Source organism: Castor canadensis, chromosome X, assembly GCF_047511655.1.
Source record: "Castor canadensis chromosome X, mCasCan1.hap1v2, whole genome shotgun sequence".
Classification (NCBI taxonomy): domain Eukaryota; kingdom Metazoa; phylum Chordata; class Mammalia; order Rodentia; family Castoridae; genus Castor; species Castor canadensis.
This window is the reverse complement of record NC_133405.1, coordinates 82,255,820-82,274,600: the sequence shown is the minus strand read 5'-3', so window position 1 is coordinate 82,274,600 and position 18,781 is coordinate 82,255,820. Positions and strand designations below refer to the sequence as shown.

The following is an 18,781-nucleotide window of genomic DNA, read 5'->3' as shown; positions in this document are numbered from 1 at the left end:
TGGATGGTGAGACCATAGGTATTTTTAGATCTTCAAAATTCTTCTTTGAGTTTTTGATACATATCATAATGAAAATTATTTTTTGTTTTCAATTTTTCTACTATAAAAATGCCACTGAAATTTAAACACTAGTAATTAAGTTAACCATTACGAGACTAAAATACTTTTACTTGTAAAAAAATGAATAGAGAGATTCCAAGATGGCGGCTAGAGGTAGGAAGCAGAAAGCAACCCTCCTATAGTGAAATCTTGGAGAGACGCTGGAGACACACTTTGCAGGCATAATCACTGAGAAAAGGCATAACTCTGACCCCTCCACATCTCCAGCGGGTGCAGAGAATCTCCACTTCACGTTAAATGGAGAAACCAGGAGGGCCCCCGGGGCTGCCAGTGGCTGGCGCCCATACGGCGTGGGAAGATGCGGACCAGGTGAGCTTCGCGGTACAGCGGTAGCCCCACAGACAAGCCTGGGCCAGAGCAGCATAGCCCCCTGGACAGACTGACCTCCACACCGGAAAAAAACAGAAACTGAGTAATAAGCAATAAGAGCAGTTAAGACACGCTGGAAAGAGGGTGGGGCGCCCTGAGCGCTGAAGATTGGGGGAAGGGAATCCTTCCTGGGACTGTAAATAAATAAGCTGGGCGGGCCGGAGATGCTCTGGCGGGAGCGGGGCGCACGCCCAGCAACCAGGAGCGGGAAGCTTGTGAGAGGAGGGAAGACCCACTTCCCACGTGAACTGTAAACAAACATGGCGGCTGGCAGGAGCAGCAGCACCGCCCAGTAAGCAGGAGCAGGAAAGCTTCTGAAAGTGGCAGTGGGAGGAAGACGTCAGAGGAGAGGGGGGAAGACCCACCTCCCACATGAACTGTAAATAAACACGCAGGCCTGACAACGCGGGGCAGTGTCACCTTTCCCAGTGCTTGGAAAGGGGAAAGCCTGTAGGAGAGGCTCCGCCTGCACAGGAGAACTCTGAGCAAACAAAGCCTGTGGGACCAGGTGAGTGCTAGCTCACCCCAGAGATCTGCATAAATAACTCCGCCAGCTACAGGCTGAGAGCAGCAGGCAGGCAAGCCACAGCTGCAGATACCACTCTCAGAACTGTCTCCAGATGCTTTTTTTTCTTTTTCTCCCTACCTTTGATGAGAGAACATCCAAATTACACCTGCAAGCCGAAAAACTTACTGAAACTGTATTGCATTTGAACTGGGGACACTTGGTGGGGCTTTTGTGTGTGTGTGTGTGTGTGTGTGTGTGTGTGAGTATGTAGTTTTGTTCTACTTTATGCATACCCTTTGATGAGACAACTACAGAACAACATCTGAGGCACCAACTCCAGGACTGCAGATTGAGACAGACACCCAAATTATTAAGACTGAAACTGCATTGCATATAAACTTGGAAGTTTTTTGGGTTTTTTTTTTATTTTCTATTTTCCATTTTATTTTAATTCATTTTTATATATAGATATTACTTTCATTTACTTATTTTTAATTTTTTTTATCTTTGATTATCAATCCTCTCTCTGTCTCTCTAATGTCTGTTCAGCTTACTGTCGATTAGTACACTAACACTCCCTGTTTATACCTTTGAAACTCTCTTGTCTGATACCTTGTTCTGCTTTCTCCCTCTTGTCTGTATATTTGTTTTCCCCTTTTCTTTAACTTCTTGCTTTCCATCTCAGCTCACTCTTCCATTCTAAATATTACCATTGTTATTATTACAAGCTAGAAAATACTTAATTACACACAGTACAGGGACAGTAACAACACCAAGGACAATGACGGGAAGACAGAAAAAATAGGGAAACCAGTTTCCCCACAGCAAAAAATTAGTACAGGAACCAGAGGGGAATGAAGAAAACAGATACTCGGATCCAGACTCCAACAAAATGAAGATAAACTATGCCAAAGGACCCAATGAAGCCCACAAGAATAATTTAAAAGAAGACATACTACAGGTACTTGATGAGAATTTTATAGAGATGATACTGGATAGGGTCAACAAAATGTACAGGAGACACTCAAGAAATTCCAAGACAACAACACTAGAGAATTTGAAAAAGCAAAATAAGAAATAAAGGAAACCATAGAAGCACTGTATAAACACCAAAGTGAAAGAGAGAACACAATGAATAAATGGATAAATGAACTCAGGACAAAAATAGACAACAATAAAGAAGAAAACTGCCAGGATATGGAAAACCTCAGAAAAAAGAACAAACCAGAACTGCAAAACAAAATGGAAGGCCAATCCAGCAGAATAGAACAAACAGAAGACAGAATCTCAGAACTTGAAGATGAAATGGTAATTAAAGGAAAAACCGAAGAACTATTAATTAAAAAACTCAAGACCTGTGAAAAGAAAATGCAAGAACTCACTGACTCCATCAAAAGACCAAACTTGAGAATCACGGGCATCGAAGAAGGAGAAGAGGTGCAAGCGAAAGGAATGCGTAATATATTGAACAAAATAATAATGGAAAATTTCCCAAATCTAGAGAAAGATATTCCCATACAAATACAAGAGGCCTCCAGGACACCAAACAGACCAGATCAAAATAGAACTACTCCACGACATATCATCCTTAAAACAACAAGTTCAGAAACTAAGGAAAGAATATTGAAGGCTGTAAGAGAGAAAAAACAAGTAACATACAAAGGTAAACCCATCAAAATCACAGCAGACTTCTCAACAGAAACATTAAAAGCAAGAAGAGCGTGGGGTGAGATCTTCTGGGCACTGAATGAAAATAACTTCAACCCCAGGATACTCTACCCAGCAAAGCTATCATTCAAAATAGATGGAGCAATAAAAGTCTTCCATGATAAGCAGAAACTAAAACAATATGTGACCACAAAGCCACCATTACAAAAGATTCTGCAAGGGATCCTGCACACAGAAAGTGACACCCAACTTAACCATGAAAAGGCAGGCAGCACCAAACCACAGGATAAGAAAAAGCAAGACAGTAGAGAGTAACATCAAGTTAGGTACACACAATCAAACCTTCAAATAACTAAGACAACTAAATGGCAGGAATCACCACATACCTATCAGTACTAACGCTTAATGTTAATGGACTTAATTCACCCATCAAAAGACACCGTTTGACAAAATGGATTAAAAAAGAAGATCCAACAATTTGTTGCTTACAGGAGACTCATCTCACCAACAGAAATAAGCATATGCTTAGGATGAAAGGCTGGAAGAAGATTTACCAAGCCAATGGTCCCCGAAAACAAGCAGGAGTAGCAATACTTATCTCTGACAAAGTAGACTTCAAACCTACATTGATCAAACGAGATAAAGAAGGACATTCCATACTAATAAAAGGGGAAATAGACCAAAAGGAAATAATAATCATCAATCAGTACGCACCCAATTTCATCAAACATACCCTGAAAGACCTAAAAGCATATATAAACGCCAACACAGTGGTTGTGGGAGACTTTAACACTCCATTATCATCAATAGATAGGTCATCCAAACAAAAACTCAATAAAGAAATCCAAGATCTAAAATATGCAATAGATCAAGTGGACCTAATAGATTTCCACAGAACATTTCATCCAACCTCTACACAATATACATTCTTCTCAGCAGCCCATGGAATTTTCTCCAAAATAGATCATATCCTAGGGCACAAAGCAAGCCTCAGCAAATATAAGAAAATAGAAATAATACCGTGCATACTATCTGACCACAATGCAGTAAAAGTAGAACTCAACAACAAAAGTAAAGACAAAAAACATGCAAACAGCTGGAAACTAAATAACTCATTACTTAATGAAGAGTGGATCATCGATGCAATAAAAGAGGAAATTAAAAAGTTCCTGGAAGTCAATGAAAATGAAAACACAACCTACTGGTACCTATGGGACACAGCTAAGGGAGTCTTGAGAGGAAAGTTTATAGCCATGAGTGCATATATTAAAAAGACTGAAAGATCCCAAATCAATGACCTAATGATACATCTCAAACTCCTAGAAAAACAAGAACAAGCAAATCCCAAAACAAATAGAAGGAGAGAAATAATAAAAATAAGAGCTGAAATCAACGAAATAGAAACCAAAAAAACCATACAAAGAATTACTGAAACAAAAAGTTGGTTCTTTGAAAAAAGAAACAAGATCAATAGACCCCTGGCAAACCTGACTAAAATGAGGAGAGAAAAAACCCAAATTAGTAGAATCAGGAATGCAAAAGGGGAGATAACAACAAACACCATGGAAGTCCAGGAAATCATCAGAGACTACTTTGAGAACCTATATTCAAATAAATTTGAAAATCTTAAAGAAATGGACAGATTTCTAGATACATATGACCATCCAAAACTGAACCAAGAGGAAATTAATCACCTGAATAGATCTATAACACAAAATGAAATTGAAGCAGCAATCAAGAGTCTCCCCAAAAAGAAAAGTCCAGGACCTGATGGATTCTCTGCTGAATTCTATCAGACCTTTAAAGAAGAACTGACACCAACCCTCCTTAAACTGTTCAATGAAATAGAAAGGGAAGGAAAACTGCCAAACACATTTTATGAAGCCAGTATTACACTTATCCCAAAACCAGGCAAAGACACCTCCAAAAAGGAGAACTATAGGCCAATCTCCTTAATGAACATTGATGCAAAAATCCTCAACAAAATAATGCCAAACCGAATTCAGCAACACATCAAAAAGATTATTCACCACAACCAAGTAGGCTTCATCCCAGGAATGCAGGGGTGGTTCAACATATGAAAATCAATAAACGTAATCAACCACATTAACAGAAGCAAAGAGAAAAACCACTTGATCATCTCAATAGATGCAGAAAAAGCCTTTGATAAGATCCAACATCATTACACGATAAAACCTCTAAGAAAACTAGGAATAGAAGGAAAGTTCCTCAACATTATAAAAGCTATATATGACAAACCTACAGCCAGCATTATACTTAACGGAGAAAAATTAAAACCGTTCCCTCTAAAATCAGGAACCAGACAAGGATGCCCACTATCTCCACTCCTATTCAACATAGTACTGGAATTCCTAGCCAGAGCAATTAGGCAAGAAGAAGGAATAAAAGGAATACAAATAGGTAAAGAAACTGTCAAAATATCCCTATTTGCAGACGACATGATCCTATACCTTAAAGACCCAAAAAACTCTACTCAGAAGCTTCTAGACATCATCAATAGCTATAGCAAGGTAGCAGGATATAAAATCAACATAGAAAAATCATTAGCATTTCTATACACTAGCAATGAACAAACTGAAAAAGAATATATGAAAACAATTCCATTTACAATAGCCTCAAAAAAAAAATCAAATACCTAGGTGTAAACCTAACAAAAGATGTGAAAGACCTCTACAAGGAAAACTATACACTTCTGAAGAAAGAGATTGAGGAAGACTATAGAAAGTGGAGAGATCTCCCATGCTCATGGATTGGTAGAATCAACATAGTAAAAATGTCGATACTCCCCAAAGTAATCTACATGTTTAATGCAATTCCCATCAAAATTCCAATGACATTCATTAAAGAGATCGAAAAATCTACTGTGAAATTTATATGGAAACACAACAGGCCACGAATAGCCAAGGCAATACTCAGTCAAAAGAACAATGCAGGAGGTATCACAATACCTGACTTCAAACTATATTACAAAGCAATAACAATAAAAACAGCATGGTACTGGCACAAAAACAGACATGAAGACCAGTGGAACAGAATAGAAGATCCAGATATGAAGCCACACAACTATAAGCAACTTATCTTTGACAAAGGAGCTAAAAATATACGATGGAGAAATAGCAGCCTCTTCAACAAAAACTGCTGGGAAAACTGGTTAGCAGTCTGCAAAAAACTGAAACTAGATCCATGTATATCACCCTATACCAAGATTAACTCAAAATGGATCAAGGAACTTAATATCAGACCCCAAACTCTTAAGTTGATACAAGAAAGAGTAGGAAATACTCTGGAGTTAGTAGGTATAGGTAAGAACTTTCTGAATGAAACCCCAACAGCACAGGAACTAAGAGATAGCATAGATAAATGGGACCTCATAAAACTAAAAAGCTTCTGTTCATCAAAAGAAATGGTCTCTAAACTGAAGAGAACACCCACAGAGTGGGAGAAAATATTTGCCACCTATACATCAGACAAAGGACTGATAACCAGAATATACAGGGAACTTAAAAAACTAAATTCTCCCAAAACTAATGAACCAATAAAGAAATGGGCATGTGAACTAAATAGAACTTTCTCAAAAGAAGAAATTCAAATGGCCAGAAAACACATGAAAAAATGCTCACCATCTCTAGCAATAAAGGAAATGCAAATTAAAACCACGCTAAGATTCCACCTCACCCCTGTTAGAATAGCCATCATCAGCAACACCACCAACAACAGGTGTTGGCGAGGATGTGGGGAAAAAGGAACCCTCTTACACTGTTGGTGGGAATGTAGACTAGTACAACCACTCTGGAAAAAAATTTGGAGGCTACTTAAAAAGCTGGACATCGATCTACCATTTGATCCAGCAATACCACTCTTGGGGATATACCCAAAAATACTGTTACTCCAGAGGCACCTGCACATCCATGTTTATTGAGGCACTATTCACAATAGCCAAGTTATGGAAACAGCCAAGATGTCCCACCACTGACGAATGGATTAAGAAAATGTGGTATCTATACACAATGGAATTTTATGCAGCCATGAAGAAGAACGAAATGTTATCATTCGCTGGTAAATGGATGGCATTGGAGAACATCATTCTGAGTGAGGTTAGCCTGGCTCAAAAAACCAAAAATCGTATGTTCTCCCTCATATGTGGACATTAGATCAAGGGCAAACACAACAAGGGGATTGGACTATGAGCACATGATAAAAGCGAGAGCACACAAGGGAGGGGTGAGGATAGGTAATACACCTAAAAAACTAGCTAGCATTTGTTGCCCTTAATGCAGAGAAACTAAAGCAGATACCTTAAAGCAACTGAGGCCAATAGGAAAAGGGGAACAGGTACTAGAGAAAAGGTTAGATCAAAAAGAATTAACCTAGAAGGTAACACCCACGCACAGGAAATCAATGTGAGTCAATGCCCTGTATAGCTATCCTTATCTCAACCAGCAAAAACCCTTGTTCCTTCCTATTATTGCTTATACTCTCTCTACAACAAAATTAGAAATAAGGGCAAAAATAGTTTCTGCTGGGTCTTGAGGCGGGGGAGAGGGAGGGGGCGGAGTGGGTGGTAAGGGAGGGGGTGGGGGCAGTGGGGAGAAACGAACCAATCCTTGTATGCACATATGAATAATAAAAGAAAAATGAAAAAAAATGAATAGAGTGGGGCTGGGGATGTAGATGCAGTATTGGTAGAGCACATGCTTAGCATAGACAATGTCCTGGGTTCAATGCCCAGAACTACAAAAAAAAAAAGAACAGATTATAAAAATAAAATTTTCATATACTTCCTCAGTAACAAAATAAAAACCTAATTCTATTACTTTAAAATATTAAAAACCTGGGTTTAGGGAAGTTTCCTAATGTAAAAACGTGGAGTTGTCTCCCTGGTTCTAACATTTTTCAATCTGTGTATGCTAAGATGATGCTCTTACTTCCTGATGCAGAATCCTCTCTACGTATGAGCTTCTGTAGTCTCTTAAGTGACTGGTTAAAATTCTACAACTTATAGAAAGATTCAGCAATACTAAATTAGCACAAAATTTAGAACTACTGCTGAATTTGATTATTATCCTAATTACTAAAAGTTACTTATTGGATAATCAGTAATTATACTAACAATAATTTTATATAGTATAAATAATGTAGGTCTTAAAGATTACTAATATACTAAAGCATGTACATATTAAATTAATTTAGATCAATAAATGTTTCTGGCGATGCTGGGTTTTTTTGACTCAGGGCCTCATGCTTGCTTGACAAGCACTCTACAGCTCAAACCATGCCCCCTGCTCTTTTTGCTTCAGCTATTTTTGGAAGAAGGTCTTGCATTTTTGTCTTGACCATGATCCTCCTATTTAGGCCTCACACATAGCTGGGATGAAAGGTGTGCGCCATCATGTCCAGCTTTTTTGGTTGCAATGAAGTATCACTAACTTTTTGCCTGGGCTGGCCTTGAATCACAATCATCACAATCTCCACGATCTCCACAATCTCAAGTAACTGGGAGTACAGGTGTGAACCACTGCACCAAGTGAGAAAGTTATTTTCATGAATTAACAAAATTGAAATTTATTATGGGCCAGTGTGTATAGAGAGATTTTGCCTCATTTATTGTATCTACATGGTAGTACTAATAATAATAATAACTACAATAATAGGTAATATATACTACAAACTAGGTATGTACTAAATGGTTTACATACATTTTCTTATAAGATTCTCAAAACAATACAAGGTAGATGATAGTATTATATCTCCTTTGACTAAAGCACAGAAAAGTTAAGTGATTTGCCAAATGACACACACCTACACATCTGTTTGTTTATTTTGTGCTATGCACATTCTAGTCCCTTCAGAATTTTGAAAAACAAATAGCAATGTTTATATAAGTAATTATAAAAAGCACATCATTAGAAAGGCATTCTCCATCAATAAGTAGTTATTCTCTTTTGGCAATAGTGAGGCCATGGAGATTTCAGCCTGGCTGTGGATACAGATCTCACTGTTCTCCTCAGTACTTCTTTAACCTCAACCCCCATCTCCAAGCCCTTCAATAATATGCTCCCCCTTGCTGCAAAAAAAGGTAGTCTTTCTTCATTGGTGTTAGACAACTTCAGAAGGGTTAGGCAGCTATAATTCTCTGCTATACTAAAAGAAAACTGATTGCTTTTATTCAGCTTTATTTAACCACTTTTTAAATTTGTTCCTATTCTTTCTTCTTTTTTTCTTCTGGTTGATAATTCCTTTCCCATGTAATCAGTTTCCTTCTCAGTCACCATCAAATTATACTTACTGTTAGTATACTACAAAAGATCTCATCTTCAATAAATTGGTGGTGATATTTTAAAATTATGTGTTCTTAATACACAGAGATGATACCTTCAAGGTGATCTTCATTAGCTCTTTCACATTTCAAGAGGATTCTCATCTTTAAGAAAAGCCCTTCTGGATTTAAATGCTCCTATTTTAAAACAAAGAAATCACAGTGATATTATAATTCTGGAATTTAAAAGACAATTTTAAAGTAATTGCCTATTTTATTCAACCACTGCGTGATGACTCAAGATCAAAGGAAGTCAAAATTATAAAAGATCATATAATAAAATCGGGTTTGTCCACGAGGATAGTTTCTGATATTTCATTAAATCTAAATAAAATGCAGAAAAGAACATGTAAATATTTCCAATGAGTGACAAATACAGAATGGCAAGGTCAATATATAAACTGTGTTTACATATTCTTGCCATATTCTTAATAAGCAAAACCTCAAACATCAGTTAGATTTATTTTCTCTTGAGATGTTAATAAAGTCCTTTGTAAACAATGGTTGAATGAAATAGAAAATGTATTTTATTTTCTATAGGATATGCATGTCATGTCCTCTGAATGATATGTCCAAATCATTACTAGCTAGCTCTAAGCCAAATGTGCTCTCTTGCCTGTCCATACTTTTTCCTGACAGGGTACATCTTTCCACAACTGGCTAAGATTAAAAGTGCAGTCCAGGGGATTAGGATATTGAAAAAAATGCATGTTAGGCCCACAGAACAGAATTTTTCTTTCTACAATGACAATTAGTATCTGCATGAACATTGTACTCATTGTATCCATACTCCATAAGTAGTTACAGGTATTCATACATGAGATACCTTAATAATAGAAAGTTAAGGAAAGTAAGCACTGGTTTTAAAATTCTTGACAAATATAGATGACAACAATGCAAAGAATAAACTAAAGATTGCCAGTTTTAACTATTGCATTATCACCATGTTGGTGAACTTTCTGTTACTATGACAAAATACCTTAGATGCAACTTAAAAGGCAGAAAGATTTATCTTGGCTCACAGTTTGGGAGACTGCATTCCATGGCTGGTTGACTCTTACTTTTGGGTCTGTGGCAGGGCAGTTTTTACACTGCGGCAGGAATACATGGCAGAACAAAGCCTGTTTTTACCTCATGGCTTGGACATGAAAGAGAAAGATAGCCAGTAGGAATAAAAGACCAGGGCTCCATAATCCCCTTCAAGGAAATGACCCTAGTGATCTGAAACTTCCCACTAGGCCCTACCTCCTGAGGGGCTTCATCATGTCCCAGTAGCACCATGGGCTATCAAGTCTTTAATACATGGGACTTTCAGAGATCACCTCTTCTACAGGTACATCTGAATATATATATATATATATATATATATATATTTTTTTTTTTAAATAGCATCTGTTTTCCTTAAGTCTGTCATACTCACATAAGTAATTCTATTTTGCTCTATGATTTTATTATTAAACAACTCCAGAGAATGGACATCTTGCTTCTGTTATATCATCATGTCTTCCCTTCTGTAAACATTTGCACTGTAGGGTGGACACATCCTTACTGCCTCCCCAAACTATACTTTCAGAAGTTGTGAATGATTGCCTGTTAAATCCACTAGCTTTCTCACTACCATCAATAACTTTTCTCACTAATGCTTCTCGCCCCTTTTTAAAAAGTTGTCACTTACTTTCTTTCTTTTTACCAGCAGTTATTGAGAAATGGATTCCAGGTACAACAAACATACAAGGTAATTAATGTAAATCCTGTTTTTCAGATGAGTAACCCTAAGGCTCAGGTGGACCTAAATAACTTACTCATGATCACACAGTTGGTAAATGGTATAGCTGAAATTTGAATTCATATATATTTGACTCTAAAGACCATAATCTTTCCACTATAATATGTTATCTCCTTTGAAGCTCAGTCTATCCTGGGCTCACACATTACCTCACTATCTGGTCTCCTACAAGTTCCTAAAATAATGCATTCACTTTTTTAGTATGAAGTATATCATACATACACACACCCAAGTATATAAAACATATATGTATAGTTCACAAAATGCTACATGAGAAGCCTCATACCTAAACAAGCTGAAACTGACTGTTCCCCTGCTCCAGAAGAAGCGTTTGCCTAAACAGCCTGAACTAAAGCTCTTGAATTTGCCTGGAGGAAAGGGGTACCAATGCCTGCCACTTAGCCCAGAATATTCTGTCCTAGAGCAGGGCAAGAACTGAGAGAAAGCCTCTGTCTAAATAGACTCAGACTGGCACAACATGGGAGAGTCACTATCCAGAGGGGACACATGAGAACTACACGCTAAATCCTGAGGACTAATAACTGGAAGGGAGCATTCAGTGCCCTCAGTGACCACAGAAGACACCCACCCCTCTCCACAACAAGGAAGAAATTTGGACTTTAAAAGTTTTCTTCCCTGCATTCCCTATCTCTTCTTTACAAACCACTCATATAGTGGTTTCTTATATTACTTCTGTCCTTCCTGTCCTTTTGCAATCCCCAACAACAGCACCCTCCTCCACAATAACTGAACTACATCCCTATACACATTAGGGTCTTTGCCGGGATTGCAGAAGTTTTTGACCTGAAAGGGCTCAGGGCAGGAACGAACAAGACAGGACATACAAAAGGACTCACTCACTCAGGAAGGGAATGACAAAACACATCGAGAGGGCCAGCAGGCTGATGGCCAACTGGCAAAATTTTACTTTTCTCAGCAAGTTTTATACAAAAGAGGAGAGACTTAAACATCAAAACACTCTGACCTAGTTACAACCTTTCTGTCTTTGCCATCCTGTATTTGTACTGCCAGTGTTCTTGACTAAGTATAAACTTCTTTTCAGTCAAGGGAAACCATTTAGCATTCCTTCCCACCGTGATAGAGGCATGGTGCACCTGCAGATTCTGACTTTGTCAGAATGCTGCTAAGCCACAGCGACCTTGTCAGACTGTGGCTTTTGGTTCCCAATAGATCTTATTAGTCTACAGCCCCCACACATCACACCTCTTTCCCTCTTCTCCCCATCCTCCTTCCTAATCTCCTCTCCCACTTCTGTTATTTTTAGTGCCTAAGTTTTTAATCTCTCTGCAAACAACTTTTATTTTTCTAGCACCCCTCTGTTTATAGATGATACTGCCAAGGGTTTTGTATTTCACACAAATATCTGGTTTTGTATTGAATTTGTGAATTTTTATTGCTAAGTTATACCCCCAGGTTAGCAGACAGAAACAACACAACAGCCTAGCCAATAACCAATCATGCCAGAACATGGAAATTAATTCAAGGAAAAGATTTCAGATGACTAAAACCCCCAGTCAACTAATCAACAACAGATTAGCAACCCTCAAAATAGATGTACGAGAAATAGGAAAAGGCAGGGGAATGTGACTCCTAAAAAGATGAACAACCACACAGTGAAGGATCTAATGGATAATGAAGGGATGAAAACTCAGTCTCAAGCTCAAAAGAATGATGATAGGAATAATTAAGGCAGATAAAGAGAACATGCAAAAACAAATCAATGAAATACAAGAGAATATGGATAAACAGCTTGAGAAAGCACAGAAACAACTAAATGAACTCAAAGAGAACAGAAACAAAAATCTGAATGAAATCAAAGAACATAAAGAAAACACATAAATGAAATAAATAAGATAATACAGCATGTGAAAGGGGAATTTAATAAAGACATAGAAAGTCTCAAAAAAAAAAAAAGACCAGATGGAAACCCTAGAAATAAAAAGTTCCTGTAGTCAAATAAAAAAATACAGTTGAAAGCTACTCCAGAAGACTGAAACAAATGGGAGATGGAGTTTCAGAACTTGAAGAAAAACGGATGGAAAAGAACAGATGCATGGAGAAAAGAATGAAGAATTACGAAAGGAATACATAAGAACTCTGAGACTCCATTAAAGACCAAACCTATGAATCATGGGCACTGAAGAAGGAGAGAGCTGCAAGCCAAATGCATAGGAAACATATTCAACAAAATAATAGCAGAAAACTTCCCAAATCTTGAGAAAGATATGCCCATCCCGGGTACAGGAGGCCAAACAGACATGCTCAAAATAGAATCTATCCATGGCATATTATAGTTAAAACAATAAGCTCAGAGAACAAGAAAAGAATACTGAAGGCTATAAGGGAGAAATGTCAAATAATCTTAAAGGTTAACCAATCAAAATAACAACAGATTTCTCAACATAAACCTTAAAAGCAAGAAGGGCATGGAAAGAGGTATTTCAAGCATTGAAAGAAAACAATTTCAAACCTAGAATACTCTATCCAGCAAATCTATCATGCATAATTGAAGAAGAAATAAAAACCTTCCATGATAAACAGAAACTGAAACAATATACGACCACTAAACCAGTACTCCAGAAAAGTAATCTTATACATAGAAGATAAAAATAAACATAGCCATGAAAGGATAGGAATAATTAAATTTCAGTAGATAAGCAGGTAAGTAATTGTAGATTAACAAAAAATAAATTATGCATTTGTGCACACACACCAAAAGCAACAAAATGGCAGGAATTGCCACATACCTCTCATTGAATATTAATGGTCTCAACTTACCTCATTGAAAGACATAGATTGATTAGCTGGTATAAAAAGGATGATGTAACACATATATATCATCGAATACTATTCATCCATAAAGAAGAATGAAATTCTGTCATTTGGAGGTGAATGGGTGGAAATGGAGAACATCATGCTAAGTGAAGTAAGCCAGGATCAGAAAGACAAAGGTTGCATGTTTTCTCCCACATGTGGAAGTTAGAACCATATATAACACAAACATGTGACTGTTGGAGGAGACTAAAGGAGGCTAAGGGAGGAAGAAAAGATGAAAAGACTTGTAGAGAGTGAATAATATTGAAATGTGTTACATCTGTGTAGGAACAAAACATACTGAAAACTGTTGAACAATACAGGATGAGGGGAAAGGATAAGAAAGTGTAATATAGGGGGTTAGACCAATTTAAGCACAATAAATTTCCAGGTAAAATACCAAGGCAAAATTCCTCTGAACAATGAACAGACAGACACTTAAACAAAAAAGAGCAGGAATGTAAAACAAAGGGGAGGGTACTAGCAGGAGGGGGAAGGTAAAGGAGGGTGAATATTGTTCAGGAATTTCTATACATGTATAAATATGGAACATTGAAACCTGCTGAAGTCATCTGAAGAAGGGGAGTGGGAGAAGAAGAAGATTAATGGAAGGGATAAACCAAACTGGGGTACATTATATGTATATGTGAAAATGTCACAACGAAACCCCTTATATAACTCTCATATCCTAATAAAAACATTTTTTAAAAATAAATGAAGAAATAAAACCAAAAATTAAAAAGAAAAACTAAGTAAACTCTGGGACACAATCAAGAAAGCTAGAAGAAGGAGCTGAGATACAAATTAAAGGTATATAAAACCTAGTCAATGAAATTAAAGCAGAAGAAGGAGCTGAGATACAAATTAAAGGTATATAAAACCTAGTCAATGAAATTAAAGCAGAAAATTCCCCAAATCTATAGAAATGTATAGACATCCAAATACAGGAGGCATTCACAATCCTAAATAGACATGACCAGAAGAGAACCTCTCTGCTACACATTATAGTAAAAATACCAAGACTACACAACAGAGAAAGAATATTGAAATCTCCCAGGGAAAAACACCAGTTTACTTACAAAGGCGGACTCATCCAAATTACATTAGACCTCTTGGGAGAAACCCTAAGGAGTGGAAAGGGTGGGAAGATATATTTCAAATCCTGAGAGTAAATAACTTCCAACTATTATTACTATATCTACCAAAGTTATCTTTTGAAATTAATAGAGAAATAAAGACCCTCCAAGATAAGAACAAACTAAAGTAACTCATGACTACTAAATCAACATTATAGAAAATACTTAAATGAATCCTCCAATGATGAGGAAGAAAGAGTCACAAACATAAACACTCAGGAAAGAATAAATTCCACAAAAGGAATAGACGAACAAATTAGAATTAGGAGAGCCAAACATGTTTAACACCGTAAACCAACAAACTACTAAAAAGAATAAGGAAGACAGAAAAGAACAAATAGAACTCAAATCAACCAGGAAAAAGACCAACAAAATTACAGGAACCAGAAAATACCTCTCAATAATAACTCTAAATGTAAATGGTCTAAAATCACCAATTAAAAGATGCAGACTGGCTGACAGGATTAAAGAACTATGATCCAACTGTTTGTTGCCTGCAAGAAACACACTTCATTGACAAATACACACACAGACAGAAAGAGAAAGGATGGAAAACACTGTAACAAGAAAAGGAAAGATGAAAGCAAGTAGGAGTAACTATACTCATGGGAAGCTAAAAGCAAACAGGAGTAACTATACTCATATCTGCCAAAGTAGACTTCAATCGAAAATTAGTCAGAAGAGATAAAGAAGCTCACTACATATTAATACAGGGAACAACTCATCAAGAAAATATAATAATTGTAAATACAATTGGGGAATCCATTCATAGAGCAAACACTATTGGACACAAGGGAACAAAAATAAAATAGTGGATGATTTTAATATCCCACTGTCATCAACAAATAGGTAATCCAGCCAAAAAAATCAAGAAAGAAACTTCTGATTTAATTGCACCCTAGCTCAAATGGACATAACAGACACCTACAGATTATTCCATCCAAAAGCTGCAGAATAACACAATCTCAGCAGCCCATGGAACTTTCTCCAAAACAGATCACATTTTAGGCCATAAATCAAGTGTTAACAAGTAAAAAAAACTTGAGATAATTTCTTGTATGTTATAAGAAGACAATGGAATAAAACTAGAAATCAATAGCAACAGAAACTATACAAACATGGAGATTGAACTTTGGAATGATCAGTGAGTCACTGAAGAAATCAGGGAGAAAATTTAAAATTCCTTTAGGAAGGAAAATGAAACACAACTTACCTTTGGGATATAGCAAAAGCAGTTCTAAGAGGGAAGTTTATAGCTATGAGTACCAACAAAAAGTCAGAGAGATCTCAGATAAATAATGGTACAGCTTAAGGTCTTAGAAAAACAGAAAATAAGCTAGGCATGGTGGCTCATGCCTGTAATCCTAGCTACTCAGGAAGCAAATATTACGAGGATCGAGATTTGAGGCCATCCCAGGCCAAAAGTTTGTGAGACCCAATCTCAAGCAATAATAAGCTGGGTATGGTAGCACATACCTGTCATTCCAGCTACACAGAAGCATAAATATGCTGGCCTGGGCATGTGAGATTCTCTTCAAAATATATCTAAAGCTAAAAGTGCCAGGGGCATGGCTCAAATAGTAGAATGTCTTTCTGACAAGAGCAAGACCCTGAGTTCAGGTCATTCTCAACTTCCCTTTCTGAGATGACTTACTTTCAGTCTATTGAAAGTAAATTACTTTCCTTATAAACTTTGCTCTCGTTTTCATTACGAAAAAAAAAGGACACTGAGTTCAAATCTCCATATTAGAAAAAGAAAACTATGCCAAAGCTAAAATTAGTGGAAGGAAAGAAATAATAATAAGGGCAGAAATGAATGAAAGAGACTAAAAGAACAATACAAAGAATCAATGAAACAAAGAGTTGACTCATTGACAAACAAAATTCACAAATCTTTAGCCAAAATAATTAAAAGAGGGAAAAGACTGAAATTGTTAAAATTAGAAATGAAAAAGTGTTTATTAGGGCAGATACCAATGAAAACAAGAAAATCATTACGGAATATTTTGTTGTTTTTAAGCATTTGTTGTATAAGATAGTTATACAGGGTGTTTTGTTGTGACATTTCCATATAAACATATATTAAACCTCAGTTTGATTCATCCCATTAGAGAATATATTGAAATTTACATTCCAATAAACTGGAAAATCTAGAGGAAATAGGTAATTTTCTAGGCACATATAACAAAATTGAACCAAAAGGATATAACAACCTAAACATATCTATAACAAGAAATGACACTGAAGTAGTAATAGTCTCCCTTTGAACAAAGAAAGTCCCAGAAATTCTACCAGACCTTTAATGAAAAATTAACACCAATGCTCCACAGCTATTACATAAAATAGAAAGAGAAGGAGATCCAAATTAATTCTATGAATCCAGCATTACCCTTATACAAAACCAGATAAGGATACAGCAAAAAGAGAAAACTACACACCAATTCCCTTGATTAATATAGATGCAAAAATCATCAATAAAATCCTTGTAAACTGAATTGAACAACAACATTTAAAAAACCATACACAATGATCAAGATGTTTTCACACCAGGAATGCAAAGATGTGTCAACGTAGGCAAATCTGCAAGTGTAATACAGCACATAAACAGAATCAAGGAAAAAAATCACATGGTTATCTAAATAGATGCAGAAAAGGCCTTTGACAAAATTCAGCATCCCTTCATGATACAAACCCTGAATAAACTACAAATAAGAGGATCATATCTCAAAATAATAAAGACTATATACAGCAAACTGATAGCCAACATTATACTAAACGGTAAAAAGCTGAAAGCATTTCTGTTGAAATCAGGAAAGAGACAAAGTTGTCTACTCATTCCACTCTTATTCAATACAGTGCCTGAAATCTTAACCAGAGAAATAAGGTAAGAGAAAGAATCAAAAAGGGATACAAACAAGAAAGGAAGAAGCCAAATTATCCATTTGTAGATTATGGGATCCCGTACTTCAAATACCTAAAAGACTTCACCAGAAGACTCTTAGGTCTTACCAATACTTTCTTTAAAGTAGCAAGATACAAAATCAACACAGAAAAACCAGTAGCTTTTCTATACACCAACAATGGACTCACTGAAAAAGAACTCAGGAAAGCAATACCATTCATAATGGTCTCAAAAATACCCAGGAATAAACTTAACATGTTAACAACTTGTACAATGAAAAGCACTAAAGAAAGAAATTGTAGAAGATACAAGAAGATGGAAAGATCTCCCATGTTCATAGAATAGCAAAATCGATATTGTTAAAATGGCCATATTACCACAAGTGATCTACAGATTCAATGCAATCCCCATTAAAATTCCAAAGTCATTCTTCATAGAAATAGAAAAAAGTCCTAAAATTCATCTGGAAACACCACATAATGTGAATACTCAAAGCAATCATAAGCAAAAATACAATGCTAGAGGTATCATAATACCTGACTTCAAATTATACTACCAAGCCATAATCACAGAGATAGCATGCTGCTGGCACAAAAACAGACATATAGAGCAAAGGAATAGAACCTAGCACACAGAAACAAACCCATACAGCCACAACCATCTGATTCCCAACAAAGGTGTGAAAAACATTTGTTGGAGAAAAGACAGCCTCTTCAACAAATGGTTATAGGAAAAGAGGATACACACATGATGTAGAAGACTGAAACTAGATCCTTATCTTTCCCAGGTACAAAATCAACTCAAGAGCTGGGCATGGTGGTACAATCCTATAATCCCAGCTACTCCAGAGTCAGAGATTGGGAGGATCATGATTTGAGGCCAGTCCAGACAAATAGATATTGAGACCCCATCTCAACCAACATGCATGGTGGTACATGCCTGTAATTCCAGCTACATGGGAGGTGGAGATGGGGAGGATCACTGTTTGAGGCCAGCCCAGGCAAAAAGTCAGTGACACCCTATCTCAAAAAAAAAAGGCCAGGCATGGGGGCACATGCCTGTTATTCCAGCTAGATGGCAAGCACAAGTAGGAGGTTCATAGTCTGAGGCCGGCCTCAGG

General features: G+C 36.7%; 1 protein-coding gene across 1 annotated transcript in view; it reads right to left on the bottom strand.

The window, feature by feature from the left end:
* The window catches only part of Tex11 (testis expressed 11), a 384,064-nt gene that overhangs the window by 175,130 nt on the left and 190,153 nt on the right, over positions 1–18,781 (bottom strand). The window contains exon 12 of the mRNA XM_074062265.1: positions 9,059–9,140. Coding sequence (XP_073918366.1) covers positions 9,059–9,140 — 82 coding nt within the window. The remainder of the gene's footprint in view (positions 1–9,058; positions 9,141–18,781) is intronic.